We start from the raw sequence: 22,158 nt of genomic DNA on the forward strand, positions 1-22,158 counted from the left end.
TACTTCAAAAAAAAAGAAGATGATTACGTCCTACGCGTCATGCATTTAGTCATGCATATTAACCAATGACCTAAATTCTGCCAAGTCACTGGTTTTCCTGGCTAGCTCAGGCAACCCATTCCATGCTCTAATAACACTAGGGAAGAAGGAGTATTTGTATACATTTGTCCTAGACCCGAAATAAGAACATTCCTCCCCCCCCACCCCACATAAGGATCAACTTTAGCAAAGAGTAGAGAAAGAAGCACTGGGTCAGGATGTTTGTCAAACATTTGTTTGTGTTTGTGCTGTGATTGGCCGCTGAATGAACAGATCAAAAACAAGCCAAATAAAACAATACTTTAAATACAATGCAACTAAGCTTATCTAAAGGGGGATAATTCCATATTTACAGTTATATCTGAATTTATTTCCCTTTGGTTATATAAAAAAATATACTACATTATCAATAATTCATTGACTAGTTCGATAATGTTTCAATTGTTTCATGATTTTTATTTGGGGGGGGGGGAGGCTAGGATTTAGGTATCTTCAGAATCCGAAGTAACTCAGGAAACTAGTAAAACAAACAACTCTACCTACTACATTACTTATCACACTGCGTTACTTTACCGTGCTATATATGTACATACAGGTCAGGTTGGGCTACAGTCCCGGGGAATACAGAAAAGGGGGACCTCCATAAAATCTCTCTATATAATTCTCTTCATGACTCAAGAGTTTGGAAGAGAAGAAGTAAAGGAAAGATCACTCTTTTATTTCTGCGGATAGAGTCACCCCACGAAAAAGCAAGAGGGAGGAGAAAAGGTAGTACTCACCCGTCACTACGGTTGGCTGCTTGGTTTTATCTAAGATTAAACGTGTTAAGTCATACGAATTCTAGTGAATTTTAAGGGTCTAAAAATTTAGACGGTTTATCAACTTTTTCCGTACTTTCCCCCCCACATTCTTCACCAACAATGCCTTGAATCTTACTATTGACAATCATTGCTGTAGAGGCTTTTCTAGTTTTTTTTTTTTGTTACTTCAAGTCTTAATTTAGACTGCTGGCGAAGGTTGATCTCAGGTTGCATTCCTGCACCAACTTAAGGATGTGGTTTCAACACTGGTTTTCAATGTTTGTTACTAGTGCGGATCACATGTGATTTATCAGAGCGGACGAAGAAGTTATTTTACGGATGTAACTTTGTCTTGGTTTAGAGGTTTCCACTTGCTCGTAATATAGAAATGCAGTTTCGGATCTACGGCAGTGGGTCACACATGGTCCTACTCTCCCCAAACTCAAAAACATACAAAATATTCATTTTTTAAAAACTAAAAAATTGTATATAATTGTAACTTGCAAAAGTAAGAAAACTAGACAGAATTTAAAAGTCAAAAGTTTAATCCGTCTGCAGTGTGGTTTGGTGTTAGATATCAGTATGATTTTTAATAAGTATTAAAAAGTGGATTTTTATTAAAGCTTTGGAAAAAGTGTAGGGTCATCCACAAAAAAATCAGCTCTGGGGCATCCGCATATCTAAATCCGGCCCTGCCTACAGTACTTAACACATTACAATTATTTACACCCACATAATTTTAAACCTACACGTTTCTAGCAAAAGCTATGCATCATTTTTCTGTGACAGTTTCCACGCGTTTTAAATTAATCCACATTAAATAAAATCTCCATAAACAGAAAGATCTTTCTCTATAAGTCATCGATATCCCACTATTAATTTTCTCCCTCCAAGTTGTCAGTCGAGAGATCAACGGAACTTTCCGATTTGTCATGTCATGGGACTCCAGCTTGGATGTCATAAGTCAGGAATTCTGGACAGACAAAGACGAAGACAGCTCAGTGTTTAATGTTGTCAATGACAACAGCACTGACACAGGTAATTAATTAGAACTAGTAAATGCTTTTTTAATGTTACGCCATCTCAATCCTTTTATACGAAAGAAGTCTCAGGTTTCAAGTACAAAATGATCGATCAAATTATTTCTGTACATTTCTTATAAATATCTATTTCTATTCTGTCTAAATAGTATTGCCAAGTCCAACTCAGTTATAGAGAAAAAAAAATAGACGTTTTAAAAATGTCTTATGCTAAACATCATAAATAAAATATAGTTTTTATATAGCACTACTTTCATGCTTATAGCATGCTCTGAGCGCTTTAGTCCAATCTCATTTGTGGACCAGTGGGGGGAGAGGGTATCTGGGAGAAGGTTTTCCGTGCTGCCTTTAGGCCTTCAGTAAACACAACTCTGCTCGAGTCGGGTGTCGAGCCTCAAGCCCCCTTCATAGGTAACCAAGCCAAGTTCAAGCGTACTTAGCCTCTCGACCACGCATCCCATATTATAATAATTCTGCTCCTGGGCCGACGCCTATGGTGAGCACCAGCGCAATGGCTCAACACGAGTGATTGGCAGATAGTTTAGACCAGTGATGCCCAAAATACGGCCCGCGGGCCAGATCCGGCCCGCGACGTGGTTCCATCCGGCCCGCCGAAATGTCGGCACAAAGTGTCGACAACACCATCGAAAAAAAAAAAAGCGGACTTATGTATCTTTACCTACGTTAGGGCCCTTAATTTTTCTTTAATTGATTGGTACCATGACCTTTAACATTAGTGTGTTTATGAAATGAGAATCTACCAGAAAAAGAGAACGGGTCTTAACTTTTTTTTGTGGATCATGAGAATAAGCCAACATATGTGATCTTTAAAAAAGTGTGGCTGTTTCCAAAAAAGAACAACATATAAACGTCATTATGAAAGAAATATTCTTGGTTTGAGCCGCGAATAAAAAGATTGTTAGACTACGCCTAGAGATTGGAGGATTGTTGGAAATATTTACCAAAAAAAAAAAACGACAAGAAAATGAGTCGACGTCAAAGCTAGCTACAATGTTGTTCTTTTTTTAAGTACAGAAATTAAGCCATTTTCTGACGCTTGAAAAAAAAATCACTTCAGATATCCAATTCCTTCATGTAAGTACTAGATCCACGGGTTTTAATCTAATAGTTTCAAATTCAGGTAAATTTAATTTTTTTTTTGTATGTGTACATTTTCGTTCATGTGGCCCGCGACACGAGTGTCAGAAATTAAAATGGCCCGCAGGTCGAATTAGGTTGGGGCATCACTGAGTTTAGACGAACAAAAGGGACAGCTGATTCCGGCTCTAAGTAAATCAAGAAAGAGAACTCGACCTTAGTTTGATCCGCCTAGAGTTGTTGGGTTAGGTTACCAGGTAAGAGACCAGAAGGTGAGCAGCAACGTGGTTCTCTCCCTTGGTCGTCTGGTCAGTGTCAGGGGGAGGTAAGGCGAGAATGAATGTTAGTTTAATATTTTGGTATGATTGTTATATCCCCTTGTTATGAATGCAAAGTGTTGCACGTGTTGTGAACTGAGTGATTAAGTCTTCGTTGAATGTGCGAGAGAGTGTGTTTGGTCAGTAAGGTCTTGCTCCCGGTCCAGGAAGGTTGGACGTTTACTTCCTGGACTGGTATTTATGCATTTATATATTTATAAGTTGACGGACTGGTGTTTTGTGTATTACTATTTCATAAGAGTGATATAATTGTGTGCTTTATTGAGTATTAAAGTATTATCGATATTCATGAATATAATGAGTTAGAGTGTTAAGTGTTCGTATTTAAGTTAAGCAAGTATTGATGAATTATAATCGAGTAACGAAGAAAGTATCAAGCAAGTATTATTTAATATTCAAGAAACCCCTAGTGAGCCACAGAAACAAAGTCAAGAAACACAATAACAAGAGACAAATATATTTATAAGTGAACCCTGACAGTCAGGACTTTGTCTGGGAAACTGTGGAAGGGTCGTTCGAGCGAGTGGAAGACGTTTCTGTTGGCTTTGTGAAGGCGACCTTTTTTGAGAGAACCAGAAGTGAGCGGCATGGACTGTGTTAGTGGCGAGACAGTGAACCAAGGAGGCCTTGAGAAAAGCGAAGACATAGGCGGCGCCAGTGAGCCATGTTGACCAGAGTTAGAAGACCTGATCACCAAGACGGACGTTTATTTTTATGGTGATTACCTCACAGCTTTCATCACATCAAACAACATCAATCATCTTTGTTATCTTGACCCATCTTTGTTACCTTGACCCATCTTTGTTACCTTAACCCATTTCTGTTACCTTGACCCATCTTTGTTACCTTGACCCATCTGTGTTGACCCATCTGTGTTGACCCATCTGTATTACCTTGACCCATCTTTGTTACCTTGACCCATATTTGCTACCTTGACCCATCTTTGTTGCCTTGACCCATCTTTGTTGCCTTCCTTGGATTCGTTTCACTATATTACAAGTAGCTGCTGACAGATTTCAAGTATTTTTAGTCTAGTACGGTATACTGTATACTGTGCAGGATCTTTTTTTTTTTATTTGACAGTCACCGATCTTTTTAAGTAAAGTAATTCGCGAAACAGGATCACAATGGCAATTTGCCCCCCAACCGATTACCCGCAGAGTCAGACCAATGCAAAAACAAAAAAAACAAAAAAAAAATAACAACACCAACAAAAAAAAAACGCAAACTAAAGCTGTATGACCACACTGTAAGATCCTCAGGCAGTGGTGTAGCTAGGGTGGGGGAGAATTTGAAAATCCCCTCGGGCTCCCACTTGAGAGGGGGGCCCCCAAATGAGCGTTTTTTACATTAAAAATATATTATACGCAAAATGCAGGGGCCACCAAACAGGTAAAGCCCCCCCCCCCCTCTCCGGGTCCCCAAACGATGAAAAAATTCCTAGCTACGCCCCTGAGGGCTCGCAAAGACCTTTTTGCAGGGAAAAAACAATAGGAGAGAGAAATGCGATGATAAGACATCAAAGAATGTACGAGGCCTGTCATTGAAATAGCTTCAAGTCAAGGCATAAGACAGAATGGACAGACGGTCGACAGATCACGTGTGCTGCCACAATGGACCTGAATACCAAGGGATAGTTAAAAGAGAAGTTGAATACGCGAATGGTCAATGCAGGGTATCACCGACTATCCCCTGAGGACCTTCCCCGCTATTTTAAAATACAGTGCACAATTGCCACGGGCTGCTAACCACAAAATGGCGGAATGGAAATTCGCTAAATAGAAACAATAGTTAAAGTAGCTTTTCATAGATTCCATATAGCATGCTCAGTGCACTATAGTCAAATCTCTTCTTAAAACGGGATACGCTTACAAGTTTCCAAGATCCCTTTAAGCCAGCGGTTCTCAACCTTTTAAACTCGGCGACCCCTTTTTTACTATGTCACACTCTGCCGCGACCCCCACCCACACACACAAACACAGCAATAGAAGAATAGACAAAAAAAAAAAACAATCCATATTTTCGATGGTCTTAGGCGACCCGTGGCAAATCGTCAATCGACCCCCCATGGGGGTCGCGATCCATAGGTTGAAAACCCCTGCTTTAAGCGCTATGCAAACTCGACTAGATTTCTATTAGTAGTCTCCTTTTAAAAAAAAACAAATTCCAGTTCAATATTTAGGAACAGACTTTATCTAACTTTAAAAAAAAAAATAGAATAGACACATCCCAATAGCAGGCATCATTGCTATGCTATTGAAGCTCACTAGTTGGCATCTCAAGACGAACAAACGCCTTGTTACTAGCGCTGCCAATTTTGATCTTCTCTCGGGATGACACTACATCCGCAACTGTTGTATAATAATAATAATAATAATAATAATAATAATAATAATAATAATAATAATAATAATAATAATAATAACTATAATAATAATAATAAGGCTTGTCTTCGAGTCCGAAGATTAATGAGGAATTCAGTATTTCCCATGGCTGCGCAGCCCCAGCTGCAAGCATAACCATTGTCCGCAGGTGGTCGATATTTAGATTTTCTTTTCGTCGTCTGCGTTTGTCCTCGGCAGCAGATTTTCTTTTGGTCTCAAATGTGTATCCCGTGGCCTTTGTGAGTGACCTCCTGCTGTCTCGTCCGACGCCGCATGCAGCCAGGTGCTCTCTTCTATGTCAGCCAAGGAATGTTATAGCGTGTGTCTAATATCCAATCTATTCAATTACATATACAAAATAAGCACCTAATATTTACAGCTTTGTTTAGAGAGAAGAGAGATGCGGAACCCAACGACAACTACGCTCGACATGGGGCCGAGTGTTTCAAGGTTCAGGAGCAGGTGGCATCCACTGTCCGGGACGGAAGAGTCCGACTCGGTCAAGCGGTCCACACGGTGGTCATGGTGGAGGAACTGGAGGAGATCCGAATGACGTGTCACTATTGTGACAGTGACGAGTTGGCAGGTAGGTGTGACACCAAATGACATCACTTTGTTGGTGTGACAGTGACGAGTTTAAGTGTGACACCAAATGACATCATTTTGTTGGTGTGACAGTGAAGAATTGGCAGGTTAGTGTGACACCAAATGACATCACTTTATTATTAGTGTGACAGTGACGAGTTGGCAGGCAGGTGTAACACCAAATGACATCACTTTATTAGTGTGACCGAGTTGGCAGGCAGGTGAAACACCAAATGACATCACTTTATTAGTGTGACCGAGTTGGCAGGCAGGTGAAACACCAAATGACATCAATATATTAGTGTGACAGTGACAAGTTGACAGGCACGTGTAACACCAAATGACATCACGTTATTAGTGTGACCGAGTTGGCAATAGCGACTATTCCCCTTTCAGGGACTGCTAAAAAAAAACCGACTCGAAATTTCTGCTCGTTGAGCATGGCATACCTACATGAATAAAATCTCATCCACCTTGTCCAAGTCATTAATCTTTTAAAATGTTATTGTAAACAAAAATAAATAACTCAATAAACACTCCTTTAATTTCTTTTTCTAAATTTACATTTGTTACTTACATAATTTATGCAGCTTTTTCATATAGGGCAAGGTTGTGAACTTCTGGACTAAAAGAGTGGATTAAATCTTAAGATAAAGGGACAGAATCATTTGAGAAAATATTAATAGACATCTATATTTTTAGAAACTTTGTGGACATTAGTTAGCACTAGTCAACGCCTGCGGGTTGCGTGTGTGAAGGGTGTGTTGCAAATTAAGTAAAAAAAATGGCGACTCTAATCCCTTGACTTGATAAAGAAAACGGACTCTAACTTACGATAACTGTGTCTTTAACATTATTTCTGAAGTTTAAATCGATTTATCAAAAGGAATACAGAATATGCCGTTCCTGCTTAATAATTTATATTTCTGCTTCATCCCAATACCTCTATTCAAGTCACTTCTTCGTGGAGGAATCTTGGTGGGTGGACGGGAGCTGATCCTAAAAACGTCTCTTACGATTTTTCAAGAAATTGAACAATTGCTGTATATTGCTAAGAAAAGAATTACTAGCTCGTTGGTCATATGAGGAAAACTCTAGTTTGACCGTTATAATTTTTCAAAGTAAAAAATAAATAAATGCAATTTGGTTTGATTAGACTAAGAATAAAAAAATGGTCAGACATAGTGATCCGAAATTATACGATAACAAAAGTAAATTTTAAATTGCTTCAATTTCATCGAAAGAATATCTAAGCTTTACTAATATAGATTACATCTAGAATCTAGATCTAGATCTAGACAAATACAAAAACATAACCTTCTAAATCGGAAGTCTAGGTCTAGCATTAGAGCTAGATGTCAATATAATAATAATATCAATAAAAATCACATATGCATCTGAAGGTGTCGATACTAGGTGTAGACATGTAAGGGAGATAATTATTTAACAAAAATTTTGTTTTATTATATTTTAATTTATAAATGGAGGTATAGTCTTTATTCTTTTTTTTTCCTTAAAGAAATTGTTCCGCAAAATTAGCCAATATATTTTTATTCATTTTTTATAGCTTTAAGTTTGTTTTTTTTTATGATTTTTTTTTTAAGTTTGCTTTTCCGAATTAATGAATCAATCAAGTTGTTGCCTCCCCTTCTCTTCTTCTTCTTATTCCTCGTAAAAATATTTTTCTAGTGTGACGACATTATTAACTCCCTTTGGTAGATGACCCCTCAGACACAAGGTCGAGACCTAGACAGCTTAATATTTTATGTATGTGAAGTTTAAACAGACCAAGGTCAGTCTAAATAACGAGAGACTGCAGATCTAAGAGCTAAATAACGCACGAGCTGTGACGTAGAGCTAATAATTCGTGCGTTTTGGCCACGTGGTATGGCTCTCAAGAATCTGATTGGGCGACCAGGAGGATGATAATTTGACTGGGGAATGTGACTTGAAAACACAACCTAATCAACTACTCCAGAAGACACGGTGATAAAGGCACATTTCTTATTCCAGATAATAGAACGAATTCACATAAGTGCTTTTTTTTTCTCTAGTGCTATTAGAGCATGAAGCAGAATGCTCGAATCAGCTAAATCAATGAGAGAGTTTAATTTCTCCAATTTACATGGCGGATAGGACTTGATTATCTTTTTTTTTTTTTTTGACAAAGCTTATATCAACTCACTCTGGTCAAAAGTTTGTACACGTTATTTCGTCGACACCTAATGTCGGATCAAGATGAAATTTTGCACAATTATTTATTTAACCCGACAAAAATCAATAATAATAATAAAAATAACCAACAAAAAATTACTAGAAATCAACCTAAAACTGAACTCGTAGTAAGTAGAGTTGAGTTGGAGGTGAACATTTACTAGACTAAGTGCGGTTACTTCTAGTATTTATTTAATAGGAAAAGATAATCTCTAAACAAAGAGCCCCACACCATTTTAAAGATTCATGACGCAACGGTTTAATGAAGTAACAAGAAATTAAGAAAGACAACAATGAACATAATACGTAACACAATGTACATTCTCGTACGACAAAAACAACTTTTACAGTATACCTCCGTTATAGATCTATTGTGGCTGCCCAGATTACATCATCATCTAGATCTTGATGTTTTCAAGTTGAAGTCTTTCACTAGGTGTAAATAAGAAGATTGAATACAAAGCAAGTTTTTTTTTCCCTTTTCGATGAACAATAAATTTCCCATAAAACCAACACACACACACACTCAACTCCAAACACTTAGAGTGAAAATTAATCAGTGGATTGGTTGGTTGTTGTTAGAAAAGAGAGAGAGAGAGAGAGAATAGAGAAAGAAAAAAGAGAGTTAAAGAGAGAAACAAAGAAAAAGAAAGAGCGAGAAAGAAAGAATAACAGAGAATAAGAAAGAGAAAGAAAGAAAGGAAGAGAGAGAGAGAGAGATTAAATTTGCCGTAGCTTGGCTTATATTTATATTGACGTAAAACTAATTCTCAAAAGATGTCACTTTTTAGTAGTAGAGGCAGCTGAGTTAGTTTTGGTGATTTGATGTCTGGACTTTTGCCTTAACTTGGCTCTAGGTGGGTCTCTAGGTAATCTAGCTTTAGTTTAAGGCCTAGACAGAGAAGACCCACACAACACTGGATCACTTGGTCTCAAAGGGACTTAAGTTTCTATATTTTCCACGTTTCTAACCATTTTTAGTACTTCTACAAACTGCTGTTATGGCGTCTGTAAATAAAAGCAGCGATCTAGAGGCAAACAGGTTAAGTTCCAGTTCCAGACACATTCTTTTAAATACTTGGATTGAAGATCTCAGCTAAAGTCCTTGGGTTTAACCAGCTTCAATGTCTGACTTTCGATAGGGTTGGGAAAAAAAACCACGTTAACTAGTGGTCACTATTAACTATTGGAAACAGGTCAGAAACAGGTAAACGGACAATCATCTGACCTCCCCTCCCCCATTTGGGGCTAAATACTTTAATCATTCTGTCCATTGAGTAGATCTACTCGTTTCACATCCTCTCACGACATCAGTTGGGTGACGAACCTTTCCGCTGGCGTCATTTTTTAAAAACTTATATTGAGTCTATCACGCACTGAGTCACAGAACACAACATATAATCAAGCTCACATGCATACAGTGTGTAACGTGTCGCCTCGCGCCCTGGTCTGCCTGGCCCATCCTGCATCACTGAACCAGCGAACCAATTGAACAGCGTATTGACACTCATCAAAAAGTAATCCTTAAAATGTTTCTGTTGAAATCTGAACCAATGTGATTGACAGAATTGATGATGTGGCCCCAAGGCTAATTGGCTCAAATGTAAACATGTCATCTTACTTGTAGCTGTGCTAGTGTGGATTTATAAAACACACCTTAGTTTGAAATTCTCCTGTGTTTTTTTTTAAAGACAGTTAAGTTTCTTGTCGCTCAACAAACGTTTAGTGAATGTAGGTATGAGCTATCACAAGTCATTTGATCCACTCGTTGATCAGAAAACATGATTATGTTAGTTAACCTTGGTTAGGCCAATAATAGAATATGCATCCTCTGTTTGGGACCCCTCAACTCAAGAAAACATTAAGAAACTAGAACAGACACAAAATAGAGCAGTGAGATTCATAACAAACGAATATTCACATTGACTAGAGTAACACCTTTAGTAAAATCACTAAATTTAGAAAGCCTTCAGGACAGAAGACTCAAAAATAAAGTAGCAATTATACATAAAACACTGAACCATAATCTTCAAATACAAAAACAAAATTTAATAAAATACTCTGAAAGACACAAAGATAAAGGCACATTCCTCGTCCCATATGATAGGACAAATATGTTACAAATACTCCTTCTTCCCTAGTGCTATTAGAGCATGGAATGGGTTGCCTGAGCTAGCCAGGAAAACCAGTGACTTGGCAGAGTTTAAGTCATTGGTTAATATGCATGACTAAATGCATGACGCGTAGGACGTAATCATCTTCTTTTTTGAAGTAACGTCTGTATTATATAAGATAAGATAAGAAAAGGACCAAGATGCCTGTGTGTAGTCGCTGAATGAACTCTTTTTGTTGTGTCTGTTCTATTTATGTGTATTTTTCTGTTGTGTTGTCTTTATATGAGAAAAGAGTCCTTGTAATCACAACAAATTTCCATAAGGATCAATAAAGCAGTCTTAGTCTTAGCCTTTTTTGCTTTGCTGAGAATGCCTAGACATTTGAACCCAATCTGACTAAATTAAGCTCCTTAAAAATCTTATCTAATATTTTTTTTAAAGTTAAAAAAGGAACTCTATTGAGTCATTCTTTTTCCGGCTGATTCAGGCAACCCGTTTTATGCACAAATGGCATTAGGAAGCGCTCAGTTAGACATAAGAATTCGTCCTATCTTCTAATTCTAGATTAAGAAATGCGCCTTTATGTCTTACTGAGTAATTTGTGATTTTGTATTTGTAAGTTGTTTTTTTTTAATGCATTTTTACTACTGCTTCAGTTGTGGGGACGTCTCTAAGTTCACCTACCATATCACTAATACCGTTCACTTTTGTATGTTAAACATGCTGGCCCTTGAGTCGCCCCGTGGCTAGACATTAGGAACAAATTACTAAATCTGAATTTGCTAAATTTACATACAAATAACTTCGTGTATTAAATTAAGCGATACCTAATTTATCTTGTTTTTAAAATAGATTTGAAAAGCGAAGCTAATGTCACCATTTCCTGCATTGTATGTGGACGAGAATGTCTCTCCAGAGAGAGAATGAATGAAGCTCTACTGTCATATGAGATGAATCTTTGTCGTTTTAGGGTTGTACTAGGACCGACATATAATAAACTGGGGGATTTAATCGAAAGCGAGTAGTTGTATGCCCCTTGGTCTGCTGCTTGTCCCCTTACTCTGGTGTATGCCCCTTGGTATGTGTATGCCCTTTGGTCTGTTGTATGTCCATTGGTAATGTGTATAGGCCTACCCCTTAGTCTGGTGTATGTCCCCTGGTCTTGTGTATGCCCTTTGGTCTGTTGTATGTCCATTGGTAATATGTATAGGCCTACCCCTTAGTCTGGTGTATGTCCCCTGGTCTTGTGTATGCCCTTTGGTCTGTTGTATGTCCATTGGTAATATGTATACCCCTTAGTCTGGTGTATGTCCCTTGATCTTGTGTATGCCCTTTGGTCTGTTGTATGTCCATTGGTAATATGTATACCCCTTAGTCTGGTGTATGTCCCTTGATCTTGTGTATGCCCTTTGGTCTGTTGTATGCCCCTTGGCCTGTTGTATGCCCCTTGGTCTTATGTATGTCTTTTGATCTGGTGTATGCCTTTTGGTCTGTTGTATGTCCATTGGTCTTGTGTACGCCCTTTGGTCTGTTGTATGCCCCTTGGTCTTGTGTATGCCTTTTGGTCTGGTGTATGCCTTTTGGCCTGGTGTATGCCTTTTGGCCTGGTGTATGCCTTTTGGTCTGGTGTATGTCCCTTGGTATGGTGTATGCCTTTTGGTATGGTGTATGTCCATTGGTCTTGTGTTTGCCGTTTGGTCTGGTGTCTGTTCGGGGAGCAGGGAAATGGCATGACTCCGTAGATTCATACATAGGTAGCACTATCTAATCGTAACTGACCTAAATATTTTGTGTTCTCTGTTTCGTTTTGACCTATGACTAACATCACGCTAATGGCTCTCTTTGTTGAAGTCCTTCATTGCTACGTTAGAAATACAATAGACTCACTGACCTATATGTAGGATTCGCCTTACAACTTACCTATATAAACGTTATCAAAAGTACTGAATATATTACAGTTACTGTAGCAACATTGTTGGGCCAAATATAAATGGTCGATTTTTATCTCTTTTTAATTTCAGAAACAAAAAAAAAAAAAAAGAAAATACCAGACAAGCTCACAGAAGCACTTTTGTTTCCCTCGATGATTTAATTATTAAATAAAAAGGCGAACTTCTATTAAGCCTGCATTGAAATGTTTGAGTTTTGAATGAATGAACATTTATATAACTTAGTTGAATATGTTCAGTGTCACTGTATTTCTACGAATCTTGTATCAACTCACTTCGGCTGTCTGTCTTTCTTGTACACATTTTGTACACGTTAGTTCTCCAACTTTTCATTCTCGGATCAAGTTGAAACTTTGCACAAATATTCACTGTCGCATGAATCAATAAAAAAAATCAATAAATTAGTCGTAATTAATTAATTTTGTTTGAAATAGGAAAGGGAAATAAATCTTACAGAATTGAGATATGGCTGTTCTGTACACATCTTTCCTTAAATATGCTTTGTTTTTGTTTTTCTAAAATATTTTTACATTTCGCTTGTTTAAAGCTTGACCATTTTTATATTCTTGAGTCCAATGTGTAACTATATAGTTCCCCTTTCAGACCTTGCGGTCTATAGGGCAGATGATGTAAAGGTCATCTGTTTCTGCGGCCTACGGTTAACGAGGGTGTCATTTAGCCAGCACAACGACCAGCCGCCTTTACTTTTCCCCGACTAATGTCAGGTACCCATTAGAGCTGGGTGGACTCAAAAGATCTTGAAATTAAATATCACAGTCTTCACCAGGATTCGAATCCGAGACGAGGTTCAGAAGCTAAGCGCTTTACCGCTCAGCCACAGCGCCTCCGATATAACTATATAACGAATGCATTTTGGGATTATAAATAAATGTTACTATTATTTCTACTATTTGTATATTAAACTTTGATTGAGAAAATCCTAAGCTTGTGATTGTAAGCTTGTTGTGGCAATTTTGCGAAACTAAAATCAAACGATGGATACTTGAATACCCCTGCTAGGAATAAGATTTCCTTTGTCTGAAGATCAAAGTTCAAAGTTCACGCGAAAGTAATTTGAATACCCTCTGTCTAGCTTTTAATTCCTTAAAAAAAAAAGAGGTTTATAAATCAATAAATATAATACGAAAGAGAAAGGAAAGGCATGAATCAAAAAAATGTACGTCAAATTTAATCTTAGTGACAGAAAACCTTAGATCTACAATCTCTGTACGGAGTGTGGTGTCTGAGTGGTAAAGTGCTTGGCTTACGAACCGATAGGTCCCGAGTTCAAATCTGGGTGAAGACTGGGATTTTAAATTTCGTAACATTTTAGTCCATCTAACTCTGATGGGTAGCTGACATAAGCCTGGGATACTAAAGTTGGTCGGTCGTTGGGTTGGCCACATGATACCCACGTTAGCCGACGGCCATTTACATCATTTACCGTATACCTCGCAAGGCATGAAAGGAGTAGGCCTACGCTTACTTTACTTTACAATTTGTGTCACTGGATACCTACATCTAGATCTACAATTGTCAATAACAATGGATCTCAAATGTTTGCCAGGTAAAGCTCAGACAGAAGATGAGAAAGACGTGCTTCGCCAGCAGAAGATCTGGTACAAGCTGGCCAGGAAAAAGAAAGGCAAATATTACAAGGTGTGTGTGTGTTTGTGTGGTGTTTGTGTGGTGTGTAACTTGTGTGGTGTGTAGCTTGTGTGTTGGCGTGATTGGTAGGGCTTGTGCGAGGAGGCGTTTGTCAATGATACGAGAGCATGTGTGTGTGTGTGAGTTTTTGTGTGTATTTGTTTATTCCGTAAGGTTTTTTATTGCCGGAAGTGGTAATGAATGTAATCTCCCCACTACATATAAAATGCTTCCAATGACAAGAGTCTCTAATAGACTCTGTCGATCAGTCCAACTCCTGGCCTTCATGTGTGATTCCGATGTTGGGTCCGGCGGAACTGTTTTCACTAAGAGAAGAAGGGCCAAACGCGAGTAACTGGTGTCTAAACCAGTAAGCTTCGGGCAGGAGGGGCTCGTTTGTCTTGACTGGCTACAAGCCTAGGAGAAAGAAAACTCTGAATTCGAACCACTGCTGCCTTGTAGCTATAACCAAACACTGGAAAGGCTTTGGGAGTGAACCCTGAGGGAAAAAAACAGGAGCCTGCGACCCTTAGGCGATTAGCAGCACACCATGCTTTACTCTGGCAGAACCTTGGGATGGTCAAAAGAGTTGAGTCGAAGGCTCTCGAACTCTAGGCGTGTAAGCCTGCTTGAACAAACCGTTCTGTTTGGAAGAGATCCAAGTCAATGTCTATGTAAGACATTGCTATTTCCGATGTATCGGGCACTTCGGGCGCATTGACTAGAATACATGGCCGAAGGCTGAGCACACCGGGAACCGCCCGCAATCTTCCTATGTTTTACCAAGCTAACCGTGAAGTACTCGCCATTAGTGTAACGGTCCCTTGAGGAACGGCGCATGGATTATCGACAGGGAGGTGGAACTCTCTTTCAACTCTGCACTGTGCAATGGGAAAGCTCTCACATTCCCGTAGACACTCCCACAAGAGTTTTGTTTTGCTATTCATTTAGTCAACTTAGCGTAATCACTTCGTCTAGAGATCGTTTTCACCCGCGTGCCACGCTGAGGCAGAATAGCGTTCTCGGGTTTGCCAAACTGTATCGGTGATTACTGTTTCTTTGGATACATCAGCAGCAGTGGAGGGAGGGAACTGCTTTGTGGGTGATTTCGTTCCGTCATAGTTAATGCCCATGCATTATTCTCATTTCTATAACTCATCCATAGTCACTTCGGGACTGAAGAAGACCATAATGTGTTCGTGTGTCTATGTTTCCAGGTGTCTTAATAGTTTGTTGCTCTCGAGACAGGTGCGTGAGGTGGAACTAGACATGCACGATGACCCGGAGGAGAACCGGGTGTTTGTGACTGACAGCCACACCCTAGTGATCAGGGGCTCGTATGTCAAGGACGCCGGGACTTACTTCTGCCGTGACACCACCAGGAAAGACGAATACTTCAAGCCCAAGATGACGGAGGAAGATATTCACAAGTTTATCAAGGTGAAGGCCGTTGACGCAGTTCCGTTTTGTGTAAAGCATTAGATTAATTCACATTTGTACAAAGCTTATATTAACTCACACCGTCTGTCTGGCAGGAACCTTTAAACGCGTTTTTTTTTCTCTCATTTCTAATTCTATGATCAAGTTGAAACTTTGTTGTGTTGTACGATGCCGATGACAAAATATAAATCAAATAAAAAAAATAGTGGTAATTAATTACTAAATTACGTTTTATTGCTCCGGGCGTCTCGGTTCCAGTCTGGGGGAGTCACTCCGCACTGTCCCCATGTCTTGCCCATCTGCTTCCAAAATATCGGCGCCATGTAATCTCTGGTACTCTTTCTTTTTCTTGGGGAGTTAAATGTGAGGGCTGGAGGCGCAGTGGCTGAGCGGTAAAGCGCTTGGCTTCCGAATCGAGGACCGAGGTTCGAATCCTGGTATTGACTTTGATTTTTTAATTTCGGGATCTTCGGGCGCCTTTGAGTTCACCCAGCTCTAATGGGTACCTGACGTTAGTTGGGGAAAATGTAAAGGCGGTTGGTCGTTGTGCTGGCCACACGACACCCTCGTTAACCGTTGGCCACAAAACAGATGACCTTTGCATCATCTGCCCTTTAGACCACAAGGTCTGAAAGAGGAACTTTACTTTTTTTTTTAAATGTGAGGGCTAGCGAAGGTTCTGGCCTATCTATCTCTAGCGTCTCTGAAGGATAACTTCTTCAATGGGCTGCTGCTTTGTTCTTTGCAGTATACTATGTTTCTAACGATTCATCTCTCAATAAATCGCACTTTATTTTATGGCGTAAATTGTTAGTAAAGCATTAGTATTGTCCTAATGTGTACATGGGGTAAGTTTAGAATAGACCCATAATTTCATCATATCTACTTTTCTAAAGCGTACTATACCATTTGTATAGGATAGGGGCGCATAGATATATTTCGACATCAGATAGTCAAGAAACTATTTAGTTAGTACCAAAAAAAAAAAAGAATCAATGCAATCAGATGGTGACGCAATGCTATGACGTTAGGTAGTGGTGAACAAAATGTTACGACATCGGATAAAAGCAGATAAAAAAAACATTATTACAAATTTTACGACATCAGTCCTTAGACATTTATAAGAGTTCGTCTATATTGGTGCATGTGAGTATTTATACGATCTACAATATGTGTGTGTATGTGTGTATGTCTATGCGTGTGTATGTCCTATGATTTGTTCTATGTCAATGAATTCATACTATGAATAATTCGTTTCCTGTATGTTTAGCGCGTACGTTGCCCGGTCGCCACTCTGGCTTTACATAAAGACAAAACTCCTGAGAAGAGCCACCCCATGTAGAAACCCCAACACAGCTCGTCTCAGATTATTATTTTGACCCGACCAAAGTTACGGAAGTCCAATTAGCTAGTGGAGTCAAGAAGTCAAGTCTAGAACTGTCAAGACATGGACATTACAACCCACTCACGCACACTCTCATGTGCACATCTCTGATTACGCATTCCGTCCTGGCATCTTTTTTTTTGTCCCCCTTTGTGATTCGGGATTTGACAATTAAGAGAAAAGCTAATTGCTTGTGTGTTGATTGTTGTCACAATTAGGAACATGCCTCGACCAAAAAAGTAGCTTGCAGAAGAGAATGCTGAATACAGAGCGAAACTATGTTTCATTTAGATTATCTGTATTGTTAAAACAAAATGGATTCAGGCGCCAACGTAGGAACGAGAACTTAGACAAGACAAAAAACTTGTGTAGACAATGTCGTCCATCTCGGTCTAGGATGATGGCAGCATTTGAAGTAACCACGCAAACCCTGTTGTGACCTGAATATTTTACTACATGTAATGCAAAGTCGTTGTCGGGGGGGGGGGGGGGGTCTATTTTAAGTTTTCTCGTCACCTTCTATGCCCGTGCATGCAAGGGAACTTCTTTGGGTCTCAAGTGTGGGTCCCGCGTCTTCGTGAGAACTCTCCGGCTGTCTTTTTCAGAGACTATCTCCTGCCAGCTGCTTTCCTCTATGCCAGAACTGGTGAAATGACGCATGAGTAAATTTTTATAGAGCTTACAGGCGGAAGGGGGAAAGAGGGCACCTCTGTTACGCCGCCCTCCTTTAAGATCGCCATAAATGATCGCCTTTGATATGTGGAAATGCGGGATAGGTTTCCGTTCCAGCACAGCTGTTGAATGGTAATTAGTGCTTTTAACTGTCCACATAACATGGCTATTTGTATGGTAGTCCTGTAAGCCTACTAAGGAACGAAGACGTCTTTGGTGCATATGTTCCAGGAGCCTTAATTGCCTCCTATAGAGCTCCGAGGTCTCAAAAGTGTGGGGTGTAAAAGTAAAAGTAACCTCGTGAACTAATTTATATTCTAAGTCTGATAATAACATCAACATTAGGAACATTGGTATGTGTCGGGCAAGCTGTTGATAAGATGTGTGAGCTTCACATACACTCGCAGGCAAGTGTGTTCTACTGATTCAGGAGTGTGAGACTCTCTGAAACTGTGTGTCGAGAGTCATTCGCATATCATACACCTTTTGTAGCACACTGCGTCCGACACCGTTATTTTTAGTGGGACCGTCACATCTTTTGACTAAAATCGTGTGTCCGACACATAGGAGGGGGCTAAAATAGTGTGTCCGACACATAGGAGGGGGCTAAAATAGTGTGTCCGACACATAGGCGGGGGGCTAAAATAGTGTGCCCGACATATTATTTGCTTAAATATTGTGACGGACACACCAGTGACCTAAATTAGTATACATAACACATTGCTGGGATAAGATAGTGTGTCTGACACATCCTTAACCTAAAATTGTGTCTCTCTCATCAAATGACATTTGTGTCGTACAGCCAGAGTCCAGTCTCCAATTTCTCTACCACGTGGACGTCCTGTTGGCTTCGGACATCAGCGCTGTTCTGGTGACCACACTGGACATGGCCACTCTAGTTGAGATGGACGAAAAGAGGAACACCAGCAAGAAGATGACGGAGCTGCCCAAGTCATCGCCTCCCAAGAGGCTGCCGGACATTAATATTGTAGTGACCACAGTTTGGATGGTGAGTTCAACAGGGTCAAAGCTCAAAGGTCTCAGTGAATTGAGTCCTAAGTCTTAACTAGTAATAGATAAGCAGCTTCTACTATAATTATGAATAGCCACCGAAACAGCTAATACACGACTGACCACATCAAAATATAACTTCACTTAGATCAACATCAACAAATAATTTTTTTAGATCAGCATCAACAGATAACTTCACTTAGATCAAAATATAACATCACTTAGATCAACATTAACAGATAACTTCACTTAGATCAAAACATAACTTCACTTAGATCAAAACATAACTTCACTTAGATCAAAACATAACTTCACGTAGATCAAAATATAACTTCACTTAGATCAAAACATATTTTCACTTAGATCAAAACATAACTTCATTTAGATCAAAACCTAACATCACTTAGATCAAAACATAACTTCACTTAGATCAAAATATAACTTCACTTAGATCAAAACATAACTTCACGTTGATCAAAATATAACTTCACTTAGATCAAAACATATTTTCATTTAAATCAAAACATAACTTCACGTTGATCAAAACATAACTTCACTTAGATCAAAACATATTTTCACTTAGATCAAAACATAACTTCATTTAGATCAAAACCTAACATCACTTAGATCAAAACATAACTTCATTTAGATCAAAACCTAACATCACTTAGATCAAAACATAACTTCACGTAGATCAAAACATAACTTCACTTAGATCAAAACATAACTTCACTTAGATCAAAACATAACTTCACTTAGATCAAAACATAACTTCACTTAGATCAAAACATAACTTCACTTAGATCAAAATATAACTTCACTTAGATCAAAACATAACTTCACTTAGATTAAAACATAACTTCACTTAGATCAAAATATAACTTCACTTAGATCAAAACATAACTTCACTCAGATCAAAATATAACTTCACTTAGATCAAAACATAACTTCACTTAGATCAAAACATAACTTCACTTAGATCAAAACATAACTTCACGTAGATCAAAACATAACTTCACTTAGATCAAAATATAACTTCCCTTAGATCAAAACATAACTTCACTTAGATCAAAACATAACTTCACTTAGATCAAAACATAACTTCACTTAGATCAAAACATAACTTCACTTAGATCAAAACATAACTTCACTTAGATCAAAACATAACTTCACTTAGATCAAAATATAACTTCACTTAGATCAAAACATAACTTCACTTAGATTAAAACATAACTTCACTTAGATCAAAATATAACTTCACTTAGATCAAAACATAACTTCACTCAGATCAAAATATAACTTCACTTAGATCAAAACATAACTTCACTTAGATCAAAACATAACTTCACTTAGATCAAAACATAACTTCACTTAGATCAAAACATAACTTCACTTAGATCAAAACATAACTTCACTTAGATCAAAACATAACTTCACTTAGATTAAAACATAACTTCCTTAGAACAACATCAACACATAACTTCACTTAGACCAACATCAACACATAACTTCACTTAGATGATCACATTACACCTCGCTCCATCAGATGTCTGCATTATTTCACTACACACCAAGCACTCACATATCTCTTAATGGATGTTTGTGGGTTTCAAAGCCTATCCACCTTTGAAAAATAAAATATATTAATAACTCGCGGTATACAAACTCATTTATATTGATAGAAATCTTGTCCAGCTTTTCCCTGAATAGAATCCAGTTATATCATCTCTTAGCTATGTGAAACGTAAGACGCCAAATACAATGTCAGTACGTAGAGACAAGAAACTTGTAAAATCTTATATCTCTCCCGTTTTGATATATTGCATATCATTTCAATCACTCCTCTACATTCTTGGCTTCTCGTAGATTGGTTTTGTCCATTATAATTCAGAATTATAAATTTGATATACATTGTAATGATACAAGGATGGCTATAAAAGTGTAAATCTTTTGCAATGCTGAACTTTCGAATAAAATAAAAACTAACGAATCAATGTTTAACTTCCATTAAGTTTATGCAGCTTTTATTTCGCTCTGGGGAGACAATTCTTTTTAGTTCTATGACGTGAAATGAATATTTCGAATGAAGTTATCCCTCCCTGGATTTGATACGTTCCTTGAATGTTGTCCCCAAATTTTTTTTGTTTTTATTTTGGAGGGGGGCTAGAGCAGTGGGACTAGTTGATTCTGTTTACGGGCTATCTTTAAAATATCAGTGTATTTATTTTTTTACCTCGCCTATATCAAGTCACTTTGTCTGTCTGTCTGGTAAAAATATTGTACACGTTATTTCTCCCATCTCTCATTGTCCGATGAATGCTGGAACAGAATTATTCATTATCGATGACAACAAACAAATCAATACAAAATAGTCCATTAGTTAATCAATTAGTCGTAATTAATTCGTTTTGTGTTGGTTTATATGGAAAATAGAAGCCTACTAAATATACGGCGGATGACCCGTCACAATAAGTCACCACAGTCGCACCTGGACTAACAAACTAAAAATTTTAAACTAAAAATAGACTAATAAAATCTTCTTTTTTATAAGTACTAGAATAGCTCAGTGGCAAAACACAAGCTATCTTTTTTTTTTAAAAAATTGCTTTTCAAAAGGAAGCGCGGAAACCTTTTCCCAGACCCCCCCCCCCCAACTGGTACAGACAAGTTATTGAACCATATGGCACTGAGCATGCTGGATGTTGCGGTGAACAAGTTCTATCCAAAATAAAGTTCAACCAAAATTACCAAAAGGATGACAAAATGCCAACACTGACAAGTTCTTTTAGTGCTCTCGGCTCGCATTCATAAACGTAAGATCCATTGATAGACTAAACGATCGTTACTATACTATTTATCCTATATGGACCACACCTCCATAATATTGCATATATTTGGTTAAATTTTCAATCATTAAAATTTGAATGGAATATTGAAAATATATGAATGTAAAACTAAAAGTGTTTAATCCATAATATATATGTTTAATTTCTGGTAGTCAACTTTCAAGTCCGATAATCAACTTTTAACTTTCGGTAAGCAAGACAACTTTCATGTTCGATAACACACTTTCCTTTTTTTTTTCAATTAAAGAGTTGGAGCCCCTGCTCCGTGTGTGGTAAGATTGGAACCAGGAGACGCATGGGTGAGTGTACGGTGAGGAAGCTGAACGAGTCTGTCAAAGCTCAACCCTGGTATCTTGACGTCACCTTGAGTTCTTACATCGGAGGAGTACCTTGTGAGTAAGTAAGTCAAGGGTTGACACACTTTTTTCTAGTATTTAATTTTCTAGTCATCCACGGTACTGATAGAAGTTATTTTGGCTAAAGTTGAATATGATTGTAAAATAGTTATGTGGTACTGATACAAGTTATTTTGTTTCAAATTAAATAGAGAGAGAGCTACACATCGAATCGAAATAGTCATAATAATGAGAATGAAAA

General features: G+C 38.2%; 1 protein-coding gene across 1 annotated transcript in view; it reads left to right on the forward strand.

Moving 5' to 3' along the window:
* LOC106059519 (uncharacterized) overlaps positions 1-22,158 on the forward strand; it is a 35,675-nt gene that overhangs the window by 1,645 nt on the left and 11,872 nt on the right. The window contains exons 2-7 of the mRNA XM_056045176.1: positions 1,734-1,877; positions 6,079-6,285; positions 14,129-14,220; positions 15,457-15,648; positions 18,507-18,713; positions 21,809-21,957. Coding sequence (XP_055901151.1) covers positions 1,734-1,877; positions 6,079-6,285; positions 14,129-14,220; positions 15,457-15,648; positions 18,507-18,713; positions 21,809-21,957 — 991 coding nt within the window. The remainder of the gene's footprint in view (positions 1-1,733; positions 1,878-6,078; positions 6,286-14,128; positions 14,221-15,456; positions 15,649-18,506; positions 18,714-21,808; positions 21,958-22,158) is intronic.

This window comes from Biomphalaria glabrata, chromosome 10 (assembly GCF_947242115.1).
Source record: "Biomphalaria glabrata chromosome 10, xgBioGlab47.1, whole genome shotgun sequence".
Lineage (NCBI taxonomy): Eukaryota > Metazoa > Mollusca > Gastropoda > Planorbidae > Biomphalaria > Biomphalaria glabrata.